Below are 15,088 nucleotides of genomic sequence, written 5' to 3'. Positions count from 1 at the left end.
TTGTTCATCTAAGGTTGTATTTTACTACATTTCAAACATATCCTTACACATAAAGGCTTAGAACTGATGACGGGGTGTACGTGCCAGGCTGTGTGTACTTACAATCAGGGCGTGCTCTCGACCCATTGTGATGACTGTCCTGTTGATGATCCTTAGCAGAGACACCACAATGTCCTGGATATGTTGAAATGTTTCTCCCTGACATAAAGAGACACAAAACAAGAAAATGACAAAGGAGGAAAAAGTTAACAAGAGAGAAAAAGATGAAAAAGAAAAAGAAATACACAAAAAAGGATTATTAGGCCTCACAGACGTAGACAAACAAAAACATACACAGTTGTGAACCAGAACTCAGTTCTTCAGTGAGCTTCCACTTAGGGATACTGTAGAGCAACGTCAGAAGCTCTTCTCTGCCAAACTTAAGACTTATCGGGTTTTATTTGTTTACCATTTTCCCCTTACGTGAACTCCCCTGTGTAAAGTCAACCTAGTTTGTATAGCCCAAAGTTTTACTTTGCTTCTAAATGGAAGATGGATCAAACGAAACAAGAAAGAGAATAAAGTTCTCTAAATCTGAAACTTTTCAGTGAAACGTTTCAGTCTTTTCAGTGGTCACAAAAAGGAACGTCAGCAGAACATTTCCTTCCATATGAACATATGAACGAAAAGGGCTTTGAACAATGAATGTGAATTTTCTGCACAGACCTGCTTTCCTTTCCTGCCATTTCCATTCCCTTTTGAAGACATTTTCCTGTCACTTTTCTCCCATCCACCCAGAGGGAAACTCAGGGGACAATACGCTTTTAACAGTCTCTATATATATATATCTGTATTGGAAAAAGCCTGCAGGTTTCAATGAACACACTGGAAGGGGACAAAAGGAAACAAAACTTTTTTCACATGCTTGAGAGAATTTTGTTTTGGGCTTCAAATCTGAAACTGTAATGTGTCAGAAATATTGTGCATATAAGCAACAGTTTCCTAATGTTAGCCACGAAGAACAAAGAGAAAAGGAGCTATATGAACTAATATGTAACGGTGTAAGTTCTCATTGGCGTTATTAACCCTTCAGTGGCAGTTGCATTGTGCGGTGTGGGTATTAACACCTTGGGCCAGCTCAACACATGAGTGGTGACAAGGCTGAGGGATCAGTAGTCTGCAAGTTGTCCATGGTCCAACTGCAGAGGAGGGAAATGTAAGGATTTCAGAAATAAATTGTCGGTCAAGTATTTTTCTATCAGTTTGGCATGTGGTCTGAGCTCCCAGGCTATTTATGATATGCTCTTTCATTCTGCAATGATGTGCTGCAAGGGTTATGCAGTACCACAGATTTAAAAAGAGGCAGACCCTGAGGAAGAGAGGGTTGGAGTGGAATCTAGTGGGCAACTCCATGTCCTAAACTTATCATTTTGAATGGAGGTGTAAACTGATGGAAGAAAGATGAGTTACAGGGTGCTGCCTCTCTGCTATTCTGACTGAAGTAATTAAGCAATTTAATTAAGTCTTCAGTAAATTGAGCCAGTTTGTGAAAGAAGTCTTATTTAATTCTCAAATACTGAAGAATTTTAAGTTAAAATATAATTTGATAATTCTGTCGTGACATCAATTGATGTTCACCAAGCACGTTGAGTGCATTTGCTTTTTTTAGTATATTCTTTAAAGGTCATTGGACGCATTCATATTTCCAGATTCATTTCAAGACTAGAACAAGACTAATTTTAGTAAATGCGGATGAAAAAGGAAGAAAAGAAAAATAGAAAATGATTTCTACATGTGTGTGTCTGTCCAAATGTTCTAGCTGCTCTAAAGTGTCTCACTCACAATATGACACAGAACAATGACATCTGCTGAGCAGAATCAATACTGTTATTGGTAGAGCTATATGGAGGACAGCGTAAAACAACAACAGCCCCTTGTCGAAAGCTAAAATAAATTCTCTTCTGACATTTTGGGGAATGTCGTCTGCACAGGAGACTACCTCTAGAGAGCTGCATGACCAGCACTGCTTTGTATTTTTCTACGTTATTATGTTTATAATATAACCCAGACAGAAATGCAGGCAATCGGACACACAAACCGATAATTATTCACTTGCAAATAACGGTGTGAGGTGCCCACCTAAATATCTGATTTGTGATGCAAGTGCGATTTGTCTTTAGTCCGATCATAGTATCTGAGTCTCAAGTAGATGCCTGATTTTCATTAAAACTGCATTGATACCAATCTATAAAAGATGACCGAAAGAAATACTTTGACTGTTTATCGGCGCACTTTTATATAACATTAATCAAATGTAAATATCCACTTTTTGAATGTAAAGAGGAAAATTTAAAATTTAAAACACAAGAACAAATATCTAAGAATGACAGAGAAGATATTTATCTATATCAGCAGAGCTAAATTTATGGTTAAGAATACAATTTTATCTTATCATTGCAAGAATGATAAATAATCCATATTTACAATAACATTTACATTAATATCTATTTACCTTGTACAAATAAACTACTAAAAGGTAAAAGTGGCAAAAGTATTTTATGTTAGCTATGCACTGTGTGACCTATAAAGTTAGATCTGACCTGAATAATTAAATACACACTAAATTAGGACAATGGCATCTCTCAGAAGCATGCATAAAATATGGGACATTACAGAGGCTTGGCATGTGCACAGAAAAAAAAAAACAGCGCACACACACACACACACACAGACCCCACACACACACTGTGGCTGGTCATTAGACTCTAACTTGCCTAGAGGTACCCACTCAATATTGAAGCATCTGCTATGTCCAAATTTACCTTAGCACAATCACTGCAGGGGACATGCATGTGTATGAGTTTGTTTATAACCTTGATAGCAAAACTGCATAATCTGGCCCATGTGTATGTTTAGATCTGTTTTGCTAATTTGTGGGGTCTAAAAACCAGGAGGTCACTGTTTTATTTTAAAGAGCAAGTGAGGATTAGCACAAATTAGACACACACATATCTAACCTTTAGATTAAGATAAAGTTAGATGTGTGTGTCAATGTGGGTGCGTTGTGTTTCCTTATGCCTCGGAGTTTTTCCACATATCTCCACTTTCTATTTATGTGTTTTTGTGTCTGTGATGACATGCTGGCAGACAATTTGAAGGGCCTGATAAGAATTGTGTAGATGAAAGCACAATAAAAGCACTGACTCACCACCCAGGGACACCCAGGGCAAAATAAAACACTGTGTGAGTGTCGCTGTGTCCGATCTTGACTACTGCCACACACAGCACATAAACACACGTGTGCATAGGCTGAGGTGCATCTGTCAAACGTAAGCAAGCCTTCAGCAAATCTTTTTGGTTCACTATGGATTTTGGTCACCAGGACAGAGCTTCTCAGACACATAACAGAAGGAGAAATGAGAAACAAAATGCAAAAAGTTCATGTTAATTTATTCCAATATGTAGCCAGGCTGGTTTGTCACATTTAAAGATAATATATTAGCTAAAAAATGTTTGCAAAGCTTTCATAGATAAGTCACACTCTTTCTTGAATATTATTCTATGGACAAAGGAAACAAAGTGAGGCCCTCTGGGAATGCACTTGATCAGTGTATTTATATAGTAGATGTTCTATGATGCTCTGGGACCGGGCTGCATCTTGAACTGGAGGCACTAAATCTAAAGCAATGATAAAGTATGGATATTACTGAGGCATTTCAGAGTGAAATGTGTGTGTCAGAAAACTAGACTTGGGTTTAAGGGCCCGTAATGAGTGCTGATCTGTCTCCCCTGAGAACAGGAGATAACCAAAATCACTTAATGCAAAATGACTTCTAACTACTAGAAGACTTGTATTCTTCCCAAGGGTTATGTGAACATTTACATGCTGTCACTGTTGTAAAAGGGTCTGCAATTAGATATAGTAAAGGTTACATAAAAATTGTGAACTGGACATATTTTTGGTTTGCATTAAAAAGTTGTTCTTTTGAAAATGTATCTTAAAATATTCTTAATATGAAAAAAAAAAAAACATTTGCATTTGTTTCTGGAGATTCTCTGATTCTGTATATATCAAAGTCTTTTCTTACAGTCCAGGGGTGCTAGTAATGCCGCACAGGAATGTAGGAGCAGTAAGATGCATGACGACAGTTGGCCATATCTATAGCTTCAACAAAAATCTAACCAAAGCCACCACAGCTTCCTCTACATCACAGTCGGGCACAGGAGCTGCAGCTGTGTTCACAACCAGCTGCTGAAATCGGTGTAAGTTTGGCCATTTCAAGGTAATGACAATCAATGAGTGCATCATCTGAGGGCTCTCATCCATCACCATGTGCAAAGGGACTGGCTGAACTTAGCCCTGTCTGCTCAGAATCAACAACCAGCTATAACTACACAAAGCATACTGACTAGATTCGCCAATTACTCTGATGTCGTGCAAACACATCCAACCTCATTAGATCAAGGTGGCTATAGATCTCGGAGCCACGCATTGCAGCTAGTCTGCACTTGCTGCTTAGCCTTAGGGCATGATTGAAAAAGCTTGGTTGAAGCAGCTTCTGCGAATGTTTAAGCTCTAACATTTCTGTAGTGAAAGGCATCGTAGATATTATCATTGCTTTCATTTCATCTACTTATATTAAGAATACAGACAGCAACTGACTTATTGATGAAGAAATCATTAACACCATTTCCTGAATAGTATCTTTATATGTCATTAAAACAAACGTGCATAAACTATGTAATGGGTGGAATAACTTTGCAGTAAACAAGAGTCTGAGGCGAGTGTTTCTACAACTTCATGTAGAGAGTGAAGGCTCCTAGAAACTGTACGACTCAAAGCTGCTTTTTGTCTCTGCTCCTGCTCCCTGCTCTTGTCCGCTTTCCAAGCAGTTCTACTTTAACGAGCCTATTGTTTTGGTGTCAGGGGGGAAAAAACAAGTGAAAAAAACTCTGGCGAAGCACGTCTAGCTTTCTCCTATAGTATTCTCACTTTATCACCCACATACTTATAAATGCAGACACAGGTTAAAGTTAGTTATAAATTAAACTCAAAACCTCCTGCACACATGAGCATCTGTCCTCACATCATCGTCTCGTCTATCCCTGTTTCTATATCCTAGACTTTCTTTGGTTTCTGACATCTGTGGTGTGACAATTTAATCAGGTATCACCCAGAGCAAGGAAAAGAGAAGGATGAAAAACAAAGAGAGCAGGAAATGAGGGGTGAAGGGGAGGAGTCAACAGCCATCTCCTAGCACCTCTTCCTCCTCTGCTTCTGTTGGGTTTTTTTCCTTGCACCTGTTTCCTTTTCTCCTACTGTCTTCCTCTAAAATACCTCAACCCACTGTGCGGCCTATGAAATAAACATTTTTGTTTCTGCCTGTTTTACTGTCAACTCACTGCCTCTACATTCAACTTTTCATTCTCCTTTGCCCTTTCAGGCCTTTTTCTGCTCTTGTTCATATATCTGGACTATTTTAAAAACCATTCCTACATAGTCTGCTTATTTCTACAGAAAAAAAACAACCGTGTGTGTTTGTCTGTGGTCCATGACTGTATTTTCATTTATCACAGCCATCAGATATCCTGCCACCACTAATTTTCATCTATGTATCTCAACCAGTGCAAATTCATCTTATCAAATTTACCCCAATCCACTTCATTCATTAATTTGCTCTCTCTGCCTGTCTGCACTTGGCTCAAGCTTCATTAACGCATCCAAATAAATACAGCCGAAAATAAGTCATACCTTCACTTCAAAGACTACTCTGTCAACAACTTGCACAGGCAATTAAGACCCCCTCAGCTGGATGTTGGTGACCTATTTGTTTTGCATGTGAGTGTGCAAGTGTATTAAAGCTGTTTAGTTCAAGAGCTAGCCTGATTTTGTTTCTAACAGCAGTCTAACAAACAGCAACATGGGTGTGACCAAATATGCTAGCTAGACAATAACTGGTCAAGGCCTTCTTTATTGTATGACTGGATAAAAAGAACTTAAGGTTCTTCAGTCTATTCAGCTCCTGTAGTAAACTAAGAAGTGGGACTGCTAACTGTATACAAGTTAAAACTACACAGAGAGTTGGAAAGAGTGACGGAAGGAGGTAACAAAGTCAGCAGGGATAACAAAAAAGATTTTGCTTGGGTGTAGGTGGGACTTTATAAAAGTGACATGGCCAACGCCCTGCTATGCAGATATAAACACAGCGGATTAATAAATCAGTGTATTTAGGAAGTCGTCTGAATAAAGTCTTTTTTTTATTCTATTTTATCTGTCTTATACTGTGAATGGTCACTCTGTATCTTACCACGTTATTTCTGCTGAGGACCTCCAGAATATTGTTGAGCAGCTCTAAACTATTTCTTCTCTCGTCATGAGGCCCATCAGCCATACTGGCCAGAGCCCCGCTCAGCTCCCGCAGCATCATGGGTAACAGCACATCACGGCATTCTGCAGAAAAAGAAGTACATGTGGTCAGAGATGACTTGTCTAATAAGCAAATGCATACTTAACACACACAGTTACTGGAGACAGACAGTTTTAAACAAAGAGAAAACAGATCAAATTGAGTGAGACATCATATAGAGGAATTATATTTCATTTCCATTTTTGTGTTTAAAAATAAATATCAAAAGTTCTAACATCAAGATCACATTTAATGGGATTCCCCTCTGATCGACTGTGCCCACACAGCTATGAATAATGATGACACTGGACTGTAAAAGAAAAAAATCATACCCAGCTCCAGAATGCGTAATGGAGACATATCAGTCAAGTGTATTTACAGTTCAATGCATGTCAGTCTTTCACACTGTCAGATACACAACCAAAACATCAATCACCGTGCCCAAACTCATTCTCATTTCTCTGATTAATCTTAGTCTCCTAGGAAGAAACTGAAAAAGACGTGTCTGATCCATGATGTTTTTCTGTTTACTTGTCCGTCAGCAAGAATCTCAAAACTTCCCCATCAAATGAAGCTTTCTTGAAAAATTGTGACATGTGGCATTTTCCTTGCCAGAAGATGTGTTCTGTGTATCTTCCTTTTTTCTGTCAAATAAAATCTGCTTTCGCTTACAGTATTAATTTCACAAACATTAAGCCATTAAATCAATTTTGTTTAAACATGTCCGATCAGGAACTCCCTTTAAATTATCTATTTTTCAAGCGTGACTAAGAGAATGACAAAACACATTTCAGATTTTATAGTACTTTAAAATATTACCGAACATACATTTTGTCAAATTCAATTAATCTCTCCTTGTGGTTCATTAGTCTTTTTCTGTGCACTGACATAAATCCGGTGTTTAAATACAGCCTTGACTTGGTAAAAAGGGGAAAAAAGTGACTTGGATTCATCAACATGCTGATATTCCAACCAGTCAGCTGCAGGGGTGTGTGCATGTGTAGACAAAATGGGCAGTTTGAATAAGAGGGATGATAAATGTGCAACATGCATGTCCTTAAGTCTTCAACACAATTGCATTGTTAAATAGGAAAGATGGCCTAGAAATAGACAAAAAAAGGAGAAACCAAAATTTTAAAACAAGCAGCCTGTAATGAGGGAAGGGTAAAAACACTGTTAACACTGGTTAAGCTCCTTTAACTGTGGTGAGACCTCAGAAAGTTGAAGAGTATGAATGCAGATGAGGAGACTGTTTGCACTTGATGGACAGGCAAAATTTGTTTGTTTACATCAAAGATCCTAAAGGTCAGCGTTAATTTTGTACCATTTGCCAATACTTTTGATCAGTAACACCAACTCGCTGAATAACATGCACATACTTGACCAAAGGACAAGCTGTTGGTGTTATGAATATTATCTAGTCCTAATGTGTTGACTGTGCAAAACTGTCTTGAGCTTCTCTTAGGTTAGTTAGTTTAAAAACAGCAACTGTTGCAATCAGTTTGCTGATTGCAACATTCAAAATTCAAAAAGTTATGCTAAACATTACCTTCCTTGGCTGGAAACCAAGAGTTCTCTCTTTTTGTGTGTTTGCTCGTTGTTCTTTCGGTCAGATTCCCTAACAAGTTTACTAGGTACAAACAGACTTGTATGGGGATTTTTCAGATATGATCATCCTGTAAAAGTGCACATTAGGGTGCAGAGGAATTGTATTTATATGCTACTGTTTTTCAGGCTGTAGTCAACAAAATAGTCTAACTAATAAAATCCAATCAAAATTATGATCAATGTCTGTCAGAGCAAAAGTATCTGTATCAAAAGTCCCAAATTACATTAAATCAAGGGCAGACGTGTTTAATCATGAGATAATTAGCTATCTTGAGCAAATTTCAAGTTTGAGGGAGTTGATTTTGTTATCATACTGTAATGAACTGTAAAAACGTATGAACCCTAGAAGATATTTAAACAATGCTACACAAATGCTACCACTTGCATTAATGGCTATCATAATGTATCATAATGTAAACTGGAAGCACAGAAGATTTACTGATATGATCATTTGAAATCATTGAAATGTTTCTTTAAGGAGGCTATACTCATCTAATTCTGTTTACTGAAGCCAATTTACCAGGCACTCTAAATGCAGTAGCTGTCTATACAAAGGATGTGTGTATCCAGTTATAACTATGTACAATATGTGATCATAATATGTCAAATATAAACTGTTCCTTTCCCTTCTATTAACAACCTTGACCTCTCCCTTTCTTGTCTTCCCCTGTCTCCTTCTTTCTGCTCTTCCACATCATCGATCCCATCACTCTCCGTGTAGCCTCAGGTAGACAGAACCCATTAAAAGCTCATTTGGGCTGATGGTCGTTAGATCCATTATTAACTGAACTAAACATCTATGCCTGCTGCGTGGACCCTCACCACAACACTCAGTCTATTACACAAACAGGAAGCACACAAATGGATTCACAAAGGGATATACGAAAATACACGAGTCACTGAATGTCGTCAAATACAAAGGAAGGGGGAGGTTTAAATAAGCCATTGGGGTAGGGGGGATCCAGCTAAAAAATGTAGTAATTCAACAGAATGCTACAAATCTATTAAGAATAACATTTTAAGAACTAGAGAAAATAGAGACATAGAAATGAGACATCTCCTGGTTTATCCATTCTAGAAAGATAGTGAATGGAGCTGTAGCTGTGACAAGCAGAGTATTTAAGTTGAAACTCAACTAAATCTGCTTAATCCACCAAAGCAGAAAACTCATCATCTTTTGTCCTTTCAGATAGAGAAAACAGGGGGTTGTGCTTTATAGCAGTATTGTTGTGGAAGCTTAAGAATTAATCCATCAGCCTCCTGGCCTGGATGTACCATTAAACCTGTGAACCTGTGCACTCAATAACCTGGCAAAATAACCCTAGTGACCCATGCTTCCTTAGTTATATTGATCTAACAAGCAGACCCAGTTGTTATTTTCAGGTGCAACTTGTTTAGAAGAGCCAAAGTAAAATGGCAAGAGGGCGGAGGAAAGGAAAGGGTGACCTGTGGTGTGATACATTTCACATACAGGCATAAATAAAGAGAAAAATAACCACAAATGAAAGAGTTAACGTTTAGTTCTTTTGAATAACAAAAACGTCTTCATTTAGAACTTTTTGCCATGCTACCTTATGAAAACTGTTGCAATTCAGTTGGACTCTGGCGGATTTTTCAACAAAACCTGATGACAGTGCAGGAGGGTGTATTTTCCATCAGTATGACTAGAGATTGAAAAATAACCACAGTCTGAAGCCTAAGCATCGACATTATACAGCCTAAAATGAACAAGCATGCACAAACACCTTTTATCTAATTAACACTCACAAAGCAAATAGAATAGCTCACTTATTCCACAACCTTTAATGGATTAGTGAGAGTGTATGTTGTCTCGTTCGATTTAATTGCGGTCCATCTCACATTGCAAATAACTTTTACAACTCCCTAATATGAGCATCACAGATGATGAAGCACAGGCTTCCTTGGTTATTTTCCCATAGACTGTGTGTCTTTAATCACTGATACAGAACAGCGCCTTTACCTTTGCAGGTCTTTCTTATTACCTTAACTCCCCTGGAACAGCATGAGGGGTTTTAATATCTGCCATTTGAGTCTAAAAGATAAAGACCTTTTTAAAATGGGCCGTGGTCCTCTGGGGCCTCAGTCAAGTAAGGACATGAGGAACAACGGTGTGCGGCTCTCACATTAGAGTCATTCTTTAAGACTGCACGGCTACTTAAACAAACATTCTCTCTGGATCACCTCTGGCCGATCACACACTCAGACACAGTGAACGAAACAAATTACAGACAAATATGAAAGGGGGAAAAAAATGCACTTTCGATCCAACAACTATCAAATCTGTGATTTGAGCAAATTAATATTTTATGTTGCTCTTTGACAAAACCCAGATAAATCATCTGGTTGGGCTCCTAAAATAGGATGTTGTCTGCATATTTAGCAGGACATGAAAGAAGCAGTTTGTTCAGGCACTGGAATAATTTACAAAGCATTTAAACCCCATATTAAACTGAAAACGTTAAAAGAAAAAAAAACCATCAAATGTTCAGATTTAAATTGTTAATTGCTGTTTGGCCAATGTATTTCACCTATTTTCCACCATGCTCTCGTCAAAAAGGTGGAACAAGGGCATGGTGGAGTCACAGCAGTTAAAAATGTTATGTTAAACAAAATCATCAGGTTTTGGAGCGACATATGGTTCCACTGTTCACAGAAAAGGATTTGTCGGTTGAAGAAAGATGTCAAACCTCATTCTGCGGGTGTAAGAGGAACGGTAAAGAAGTCAAACTGTTTTTTAACTACAGACCAGACCTGTTAGCCCCTGACAAGATCTGGATCATTAGAACAAGGAGGGCACCGAATTCTATACCTAAACATTTTCAGTCATGGTTATCAGACTGAATAACAGGATAAGCACAATTAAGCTGTAAATCTCAAGTCATAATATGTCATTGTTGCATCTTCAATCTACTATTCTTTTTAAGTTCTTTATTGCATTACCTTCAATACCAGCCACTTCCATTTTTATCACTGTTGCTGTGAAATAGCCCAGTTTCCCAAAGGAGATCATTAAGTTTCAACACTCAAAGGATTGCATGTTGCTGTAACTTGAAAAATTACATTTGTTCATACACTGTGCTCCTCTGTACCTGCATTCCCTCGCATGTCATTTAGTGCGGCTCTGTCAATCATAATTTATCTTCTCCAGCAGAGCCGTTCAGGTCAAATTCACTTCTAACTTTTTAAGTGAATATATCAGCAATAATTTCTCCAAATGACTCGGTTTGTATAAAGTACAGCAAGTGTTTTAGGAACTCCTATCCATTATGCAATACAATCAAGGGGTGTCTGATCTTTCCCATATGAATTTCACTGCATGACAACAACCGCAAAATATACAGCCACAGTTTTAAAGACATTTTTTTAGAGGCAAGAAGAACGACAGATGGTATGGCTCCCACAGGGTCCGGAGCTCACCATCATCAAGTTAGTTTGGGATTACACCAGACTGCAGTTAGTGAAACAGCCTGAATTCTCAGAGGAAGTGTGGATCATTTTCAAAGATGCTTGCAAAAATCTACCTGCACAGTATCTTGAAAAAATGCATACAACAGGTGGAGGTTAAGTCAGGATAAATAAAACGTGAATTCTATCTGGAGCATTACTTTTGAGTGCATTCTCACTTCACTTTCAGCAGCAACATCATTCAAATTAAATATTGTGGAATAGCACAACATGTGTTATGTCCCTGCATCTCCTCTAGCCCGTATGTTTCAGAAAGAGCTTCCTTTTAGGCTATTTCACATCCTTCGTAAGAACTGGCACCGTTTAACCCCTAATCCTATAAAGTCAAACCGTTTTTTGCAGAGGCCTGTTAGCAGCTGCTTTGTAATGAAGCAGGCTAAGAGGAGATGCTGTCTGAAAGGCTCAACTTAAGGCAAGAGGGGCAGGGGCAGTGGCAGGGGAGAGTTATGGGAGGAGAAACTGTGCAAAAGGCACCAAATACATGGATAAAAAGAAGGAATTCATACTGATGTAACATATTTCCAGTGGGTGCATTTTGTCCCCATTTAAAGCAATATGAAGCATATGTTAACACATGCAAAATGAAAAATAGACATGCATTTCAAAGGAGCTTTAAATGGAAAAGATCAATTTTTACATGCGCACACACACCTCAGACTAAAACTAGTATTAGTAATTTCACTTATGACTGCACTTTCCCACACACACGCACCTGTTTCTATGTTCCAGATGTGATTCAGCTGCATGTTTTAGGATGCTGCCTGTGATGCAACAGTGCAACAAATCAATTCAGCCATGCAGTGCAAGAAAACTTGCCAACAGGCACTGAAACATACATGGAAATCATGGTCTGCGTGTGTGAAAATGTGTGTGTTTTTACAACCTGCTGACATGTGTGCATATATCTGCACGGATCAGTTTGTAGTTATATAAACAAATGTGCTGACACACAATACATTCAGCATACATACCAACATAGCCTCAAAAACTCATCTGTATTCCAATCAAAATATAATTTCTATTCTATTTTGTGCCCTAATCCCAGCTGGTGATTATTAATACCAGTGTGTGTGTTGTGTGTCCAAGTATGAATTGTCCTTTTTGTATATGATTTGGTGCTTTGCTGCTATTTGATGTGTAAGCGCTTGAATCTTTTCGTGCCTGTGTGAAACTGTGGTTGTGGGTTTTGGTTCCCAAGTTTGCGAGAGCAGACAGGCGCTGGCATGCCGCCACACAGGGAGCAGCTTTGATGGCTCAGCAGCCAGCTCATCTCTTCTCTGTTCCTTTTTTTTTTTTTTCATTTGACAGCCAAACACAATAAACTACAGCACACGATAATGAGATGCAATATCAGTTTCTGAGAGCTATGTAAATCAGAGATTTTCCCCTCTGTCTCTCCATCCCCATCCTATCCCTCCTTTTGGATGCAGTTCTCTGCTGTCGGGAAGATAAAGTGATAGAAAAGATGATAATGAGGAGGTTCAGAGGCGCAACAACAAGTAAATCTTGTGAAATGAAAGGGAGCTGGGACCATGCCAACTGTCGTCTTGCTTGGTGACGACTAAATGTCTTTTTCATGTCACTGTGGGTGTTCCCTATCATCCACTCTCCCTCCACTTTTAATTTGTAACTTCCCTTCCCTTACTTCTTCCCTTGCTTCATCTTTAAACCTCATTTTGAATTGATGCCATACTGTTTATATTTACACTGTGCTTGCGCATCCACTCAAATTTAGCAAGCATGAATCGTAAAAACATAAAAACACTATAAAAGTTTTTGAGAACAATCTATTTTTGTTCTTCGTAAAAAAATGTGGAGCATCTTTCTACCATTACATAAAATTGACTTTACATAGGTGAATGATGACGATGATATAAAGTGTGAACTGTGGCATTTTTCACTGTTTCCACTTTTTCAGTTTTGCTTTGATGCTGGTTAGGACCTGGAAAAGCAAATGCTACAAGCAAAACCAAAGTAAACACAGTCACATCAAAGGATGCTTTCTTGAGTCTAACATATTTGGAATGTATTTTTCTCTGAAAACATACACATAAACACGGAAAAATATTAAAAAACATAGATGCATCATACACAGCATGGGTTGATCGCTGCTAAGTCCACACAGAGTTGTATATTTGTTCCAATTAACCACACAAACAAGGACATGGTGAAAAGATAACAAGCAGTAGACACTTATGATACTTGCCATAATCTCTTAAGTGCTTTTTTCAGATTTGATTTTTTTAATCCTGTGCTTTCAACAGTGTGAATTATTTTTCTTTCCATCCAGCTTGGACACCCTCGATGAGTCACCTTTTAATTGCCACCACTCATCTATGCCTTTCTCCTATGCTTCATCCTCTGTGTGAGTAGACTGAACAATTATTCTGATGCTACTATTCGTTGCCACTACACTGATCAATTAAACAAAAACTGATCAATAGAAGATAAATGCTATATGGTTTCCAACTCAGTAATTTGACTGTTCAGCAGATTTATTTTCATTGTCCTCCAATTAAGAACTAATATGTCACAAAGCTGCTGGCTCCATTTAAGCCTATGTCTGATCTTTGTTTTCAAATCCTGTTTTGAATAATAGGGCTCACACTTAGGCTGAAGCTGTTCACATTATATCATTAGAGTATCTCCAGTTCATCCACCGCAACTGCTTGGTATCTATTAACCAAGTATCCAAACAAAGAGAGACTGACAAGCTTTAAGCAGAAATTACAAGTTGCTGTAACCTAAGAAACCGGTTTCCCTATTCTATGGTAGCTACGGATAAAAAAATGGTGCTGTGTCATGTTACCTTTATCACTACTTAACATTAACACATCCTTACATCTGTACAAAATGAATTATGGGTAAGTGTATTCATACACTGTGTCCCTCTGCCGTCCTTGTCTGCATTCAGTTTCCGCTAAGATCCCCCCACAGGCACAGGCATCAGAATATAAATTAGGCGGAGGGAGGGTGTGAGACAGAGGCATTTCCCAAAATGATTAAACTCCTTTCACTTGCCTCCATTAGTCTCATCCATCCCTCGTTTTGTCCATTCACAACCTCCCAAACTGCAATCTCTACAGAGATTGAATGACAGCCACCGCCTCTGCGCACTCTCATTAACCTTCTAAAGCTATCAAGCCAAAGCTCTACAATAAGTGCTGTTATTTTGGGTCAGTTTGAACAGCAACATTTAAAAATCTCATGCAGCAGATGGCTTATCTGCTGTAAAACACCCTAACAGACATTTATATACACAAATGCCGCTGCTTGGACTCTATTTACATTGATAGCGCTTTGCCATCACTCTTGACGAGTGTTTGTGAGCAATCTAGTGAAACGTGATATGAAGTCTACTGCTAACAAAAATGTATAACAAAATCAAATGTAATGTAGCACGGCATAAGAAAACAGAGGAAAAACAGGAGAAGAGGAACAGAATAGAAGCACAAACATTTCAGATGAGTCAGTTAATAGACAGCAAAGTGAGGCAGAACAAAGAAAAGCACTTTAAGACAGCCTTACTGAGACCCTCATAAGACTATTATGCTGTTTTTATGATTCAAATGTCAGTCTCTACATTTGTCTCTATAACTACAGACAAA

The 15,088-nt window shown here is 38.3% G+C and overlaps 1 protein-coding gene across 1 annotated transcript in view; it reads right to left on the bottom strand.

The window, feature by feature from the left end:
- The window catches only part of dock2-like (dedicator of cytokinesis protein 2), a 93,256-nt gene that overhangs the window by 50,290 nt on the left and 27,878 nt on the right, over positions 1-15,088 (bottom strand). The window contains exons 25-26 of the mRNA XM_072395699.1: positions 6,288-6,430; positions 103-198 (exon numbers count right to left, since the gene is read on the bottom strand). Coding sequence (XP_072251800.1) covers positions 103-198; positions 6,288-6,430 — 239 coding nt within the window. The remainder of the gene's footprint in view (positions 1-102; positions 199-6,287; positions 6,431-15,088) is intronic.

The sequence above is a fragment of the Leuresthes tenuis genome, unplaced genomic scaffold (assembly GCF_036924035.1).
Source record: "Leuresthes tenuis unplaced genomic scaffold, fLeuTen1.0.hap1 SCAF_11, whole genome shotgun sequence".
In the NCBI taxonomy this organism is placed as follows: Eukaryota; Metazoa; Chordata; class Actinopteri; order Atheriniformes; family Atherinopsidae; genus Leuresthes; species Leuresthes tenuis.
This window is presented reverse-complemented; position numbering and strand designations above follow the sequence as displayed.